Raw genomic sequence first — 5992 nt, 5'->3', positions numbered from 1 at the left:
TTGATATTTGATATTAACAATCTCTTTAGGCATTTCCTAAATATACTTGCTAAAATAATCAAGGCATGTTTTCCAAACACCTTCTTTTTTTAAACTAAATTAATGCAAGGAAGAAATCATTTGTAATTAATTGACAATTAATATGTAATTAATATTTGTGGCCTTTATGTTTTTTATGACTCTTATGCTTATGAACGTTGCATTTATTTAATAAAAAATAAAGTAAAAATATGAATATTGTAAATATTGTTACAATTTAACATAGCTGTTTTCTATTTGAATAGATTTTATTTTATCCCTGTGATGCAAAGTTGAATTTTCAGCATCATTACGCCAGTCTTCAGTGTCACATGATCCTTCAGAAATTATTCTAATATGCCTCTTCGATGAATAGAAAGTCCAAAGGAATGGCATTTAGTTGAAACATAAATCTGTACTGTCACTTTTAATGCATCCTTGTCAAATGAAAGTATTGATTTGTTTTAAAAATAAATAAAATACTCATCCTAAACATTTGAACGATAGTGTATTTTTTGTAAAATATTGTAATACATGAAAATATCGAATATTCGAAATTCTAAAAAAATTTTGACAGCCCTAAAATATACACAAGCTTAATGAAAAAATAGTAACTACTGTAGATAAAAATTGCCTTATTAAAGTATTCTTAACACATTTATCTGTGAATTTACCTTGTGGATTAATATTAAAGACTGAGTTTATACTTTATCTTCATCGTCGTGTGCTTTCCTGCAACTCTATGTGACACATATAATATGGAAAATTGTTTATTCTAATGTTAACGTCCCTTGTGAAAATTAGTACACTTTAACTTACTGTAAAATGTACTTATTATGGAAATGATATACTTTAAAAGAATGTACCTATGTGTGAACTGCATGAAATTCTTTCGGACACTTAATTCGATGTTAATTGCAATTAAATGAAAATGTAATATAGTTTAAATTCATATTAAATGCAATAGACTGAAATTTTGAGTGCTTTTAAAAATGCAATTTCATAAGTACTTCTCTTGTCTATTGAAATATGGTTAAAGTGAAGTGCTGAATGTACTGACAAGCATTTATGGTAAACTAAAATATACTTTAATGTCATTCTATTGAAATCTGTATGTCGTGTGTTTAAATATATTTGTAATTATTAGTATCTGTAATAATAAATATGTTGCAATTTAGTACATACTAAAATAATAAAAATATCAACTTTTAATGTAATTTTGAATAACACTATATGTGATTATTGTTTTAGTCAACACATCAAAATAGGTTTACTTCTTAAAAGTGCAATTAAAGATTATTGAAATGAATATTGAATGATTTAAAATTTAAATTTGACATTGTTACAAAATACAAAAGTGTGTTGAGTAACGTAGTCATGAAAGTGTACTCTCTTTAAGAACACTTAAGCAGCCTCTTATTTCATTAATAAATAATTTTAAAAAAAAGTCATTTTGTTTCAAACCTGTATGACTTTCTTTCTTCTGTAGAGCACAAAAAAATATATTTTGAGAAAAGTCTCAGTGTTTTTTTGTCCGTACAATTAAACTTTTTCATTGTTGTTTTGGACCCCATTGTCTTTCACTGTATGGAGAAAAAAAAAAGATTGATACATTTTTCAAAATATCGTGTGTTCCATAGATAAAGAAAGTCATACAGGTTTGGAATGACATGATGGAGAGCAAATTCTAACAGAACTATCCCTTTAATACATGCTTTTTTTTTTACATTGGCATCTTTTTCAAGCCACTTGAGGCTATTCCGCTTTGTGTGCTCACCACTAATATAAACACGAATATGTAAGTATTATAATATATCATAACTGTGGTTAGAGTTATTAATAAATAACAGATATTAATGCATATAAAGCATGTTGCCGGTTGTGACCCTGCTGTCTGTGTCGTACCCATGGCAGTGAAAAGATCACGCAGATGTTGAAACTGGGTCTGATCAGCCTTGTTTGCATCCAGCTGCCCCACACGGGCCTCCAGACTCTCGTGCCTGTCCCTCAGCCTGCCCACCTCCACCAGAGCCTCTACGGTCTCCGGGTAGCGTTCGGCCCCAATGCTGACCCGGGACAGTCGGCGGCCCGTCACAGTGCACAGAGCCCCGTCAGACAGCGACTGCTGGGGAGGAGAAACCCGACGAGAGAGATCTACACCAGCTGTGCCACCTGTACCCGCTCTGTCATCTTTGAATGGGGTACCCAGGTTCAAAGGGTGAACGGGTGCAATGTTTTCAGCGGCGGAGAGGGTGTCCTGCAACCCCTGGGTATTTAAGAGGGAATGTCATTTACACAGAACATTTCATGTATGTGAATCAGAATGTCCTTTAGCGTATATTGTGCTTTGCATTAAACACCGAGACGAATGTCTTGGTTTTTGGCCTCGGTTTGTGTTTGTAGATGTTGGTTATGCATTTACATTTAGCAAATCATTCATTCTGGTCAATGTTTGCCTCAACTGCAGCTGCCGCCTGCTCTAACCAAACAACGACTGTGACAAGAACCTGTGAGATTTAGGATGACTGTGAAAGGTTATTGGCTTCGGACACACTAAATTGACTTCCTGCTGTGTATGGAGTGATTACAGCTGGACGTGCCTCCTGAATCTTCTGCCTCTCGCTGATGAGCGCAGCTTGCATCACTTCCCATGTGACACACTGCGTGAGCTCCTCTGGAACAGGGTACTGGGCCATCTTGTCCTTCAGCTCTTTCTGAGAGAGAAAAATACATGAAAAATCTGGTGCATTCTAAATAAACATGATATGGTCATTATCAGATGACACAGGAAATACCTTCTTATTGTCATTCATGTCATTCAGACCCAAAAACTATAATGAAAACTATGTTTGTGCTCCTGAAATAATTGAATGAATGTGCAGCATATTAGTATGACTTCTGAAGGATCATGTGACTCTGAAGACTGGAGTAATCATGCTGAAAATGGTTTAATTAAATTTTTAATTAAATAAATGCAGCCGTGGTGAACATAAGAGGCTTCTTTCAAAAACATTACAAAATCTTACCCCAAACTTTTGAACAGTAGTGTAATTTAGTTCAAGTCAACTTGTACCTTTGTGTCATTTTGTGCAGAAGTTATATTTTATAATATAATATGTTATGTTGTGTATGTATCTGAGTGATTTCATATGTATAGGATGTGTTTGGGTGAGTTAACCTAATTAACCCGCTAGCAAAGCGCCTCAGTTTACCAGTGTTTGTTCATTGTTTAGCTTCAGCTCAGTACATATTTGGTGCACTGCAATTGTTTACAACATGCACAGGAACTGATTGCATTTGGTGTTACTGGCCTAAAAAAACTATAAAGGTGTCTGCTTGAAAAAAACAGCATATGCTGGTTAGGTATGTTTTGACACTGGGATGCTGGTTTAAGTTGGTCCTTTGCCAGCACATGACCAGCATAAACAATCAAAGGACCACCATAAACCAGCAAAGGACCAGTTTAAACCAGCAAAAGGACCAGCATGAGATGCAGTGGGATTGGTAAAAAAAACTCCCATAAAGTCTCAAGATGTTTTTTTCAAAGTTGCATACATTTTACATGGCTTTCTAAACGGCTCTTTAGTGCGAGACGTGAGTGCAACGGTGATAGATGTCCCTCTAGAAAATGCGCGAAATATGTGTTCTGTGTGAACGGCTTGGTTTCAGTTTTGACGTAAACATGATCTTCTCCGCATTGATGTTCTCTTTTTCCACTATATTTTTAACGAACAATGCAGCAGCTCCGCATCTAGTGGCTTCAACTGGACAGGCTAACAAAAACATTAAAATGCAACGACACTTACATCGTCATCGCATCTCACGCGCCACTGATAAGGCTGCCTCCTTAACGCACACCTAAAATTCGAATGCAACGTTTTTGCATTTGACGAATATTCGAAATTCTAAAAAAATTTTGACAGCCCTAAAATATACACAAGCTTAATGAAAAAATAGTAACTACTGTAGATAAAAATTGCCTTATTAAAGTATTCTTAACACATTTATCTGTGAATTTACCTTGTGGATTAATATTAAAGACTGAGTTTATACTTTATCTTCATCGTCGTGTGCTTTCCTGCAACTCTATGTGACACATATAATATGGAAAATTGTTTATTCTAATGTTAACGTCCCTTGTGAAAATTAGTACACTTTAACTTACTGTAAAATGTACTTATTATGGAAATGATATACTTTAAAAGAATGTACCTATGTGTGAACTGCATGAAATTCTTTCGGACACTTAATTCGATGTTAATTGCAATTAAATGAAAATGTAATATAGTTTAAATTCATATTAAATGCAATAGACTGAAATTTTGAGTGCTTTTAAAAATGCAATTTCATAAGTACTTCTCTTGTCTATTGAAATATGGTTAAAGTGAAGTGCTGAATGTACTGACAAGCATTTATGGTAAACTAAAATATACTTTAATGTCATTCTATTGAAATCTGTATGTCGTGTGTTTAAATATATTTGTAATTATTAGTATCTGTAATAATAAATATGTTGCAATTTAGTACATACTAAAATAATAAAAATATCAACTTTTAATGTAATTTTGAATAACACTATATGTGATTATTGTTTAATCAACACATCAAAATAGGTGTACTTCTTAAAAGTGCAATTAAAGATTATTGAAATGAATATTGAATGATTTAAAATTTAAATTTGACATTGTTACAAAATACAAAAGTGTGTTGAGTAACGTAGTCATGAAAGTGTACTCTCTTTAAGAACACTTAAGCAGCCTCTTATTTCATTAATAAATAATTTTAAAAAAAAGTCATTTTGTTTCAAACCTGTATGACTTTCTTTCTTCTGTAGAGCACAAAAAAATATATTTTGAGAAAAGTCTCAGTGTTTTTTTGTCCGTACAATTAAACTTTTTCATTGTTGTTTTGGACCCCATTGTCTTTCACTGTATGGAGAAAAAAAAAAGATTGATACATTTTTCAAAATATCGTGTGTTCCATAGATAAAGAAAGTCATACAGGTTTGGAATGACATGATGGAGAGCAAATTCTAACAGAACTATCCCTTTAATACATGCTTTTTTTTATTTTTGGTTGAACTAGTCCTTTAACAGCAATATTTACTGTAGTGTTGTCCAGATCTTCCACTTGGTGGCAATACTGCTCCATAGCAATGATACGGTCCACCAACTCTTTCATGTTCAGCTGAAGATGACAACGTTATCAAGTCACACAACTGCTGGATATATATTAGGAAAAATGTTTGGTAGGTGATATTGCCGTGTGTATGCAGTCACCTGGCTGAGCTGACCGTTCAGAGCATTAACTTCCTGTCTCAGATCGTCTCTGGACTCTTTGAGCTCCTGGATTTCCTTCAGCAGATCTTGGATTAAGGCCATACACTGAGGAAGAAAACAGGATTTGAAATAACTTCAGTGTTTGAAGATTTAGTGGGTTTCATTTCATACCCCTCCTACTGGGCAACAGTAACTGGGAAATCAACATGCTCTTTAGAGGAAAAGCCCATAATCCCTTTTGCCTGGACTTTGAGGAGGGCTAAAACTCTGGAAGAGCACTGCTGAATCAGTCTTTTTCTTTGAAAGGTACGTAATATACTCTTTGTGAGAGCATAGAGAACTTCTGACCTTTAACCCCAACAGAGGTTACCATGACAGCCCAAAGGTCTTGGGAATCACTCTTGAATCAAACAGGATGTGGCATCGCTGTCCACCCACTTTCTGATATGTTTGCGTAACCCCTGATGTCTACCCTCTGTTACTCTTAGTGCTGTTTGTCTCTCTGTGAGGCTCTGTTAGATGAACACATTTATCTTGGGTTTCTCTTATTAGACTGAAGGGGCAGCTAGTAAGAGGGAAATAGAGGTGAAGATGACAAACATATGAAATAGCTGATGACACTGACTTGCCAGCCTTGCTGTTACTGAATGTCCAAACACACACACACACACACACACGCACACACACATGCACAC

At 34.6% G+C, this 5992-nt stretch overlaps 1 protein-coding gene across 1 annotated transcript in view; it reads right to left on the bottom strand.

The window, feature by feature from the left end:
- Nucleotides 1-5399, bottom strand: part of LOC107565853 (glutamine-rich protein 2-like) — a 21403-nt gene extending 16004 nt beyond the window's left edge. Inside the window, 4 exon segments of the mRNA XM_016251141.1 lie at nt 1924-2284; nt 2607-2732; nt 5125-5205; nt 5298-5399. Coding sequence (XP_016106627.1) covers nt 1924-2284; nt 2607-2732; nt 5125-5205; nt 5298-5399 — 670 coding nt within the window.
- Nucleotides 5400-5992: the final 593 nt, after the last annotated feature.

Source organism: Sinocyclocheilus grahami, unplaced genomic scaffold (genome assembly GCF_001515645.1).
Source record: "Sinocyclocheilus grahami isolate Dianchi unplaced genomic scaffold, SAMN03320097.WGS_v1.1 scaffold1032.1, whole genome shotgun sequence".
NCBI classification, from domain to species: domain Eukaryota; kingdom Metazoa; phylum Chordata; class Actinopteri; order Cypriniformes; family Cyprinidae; genus Sinocyclocheilus; species Sinocyclocheilus grahami.
The sequence above is the reverse complement of the archived record's forward strand: the minus strand, read 5'-3'. Positions and strand labels throughout refer to the sequence as shown.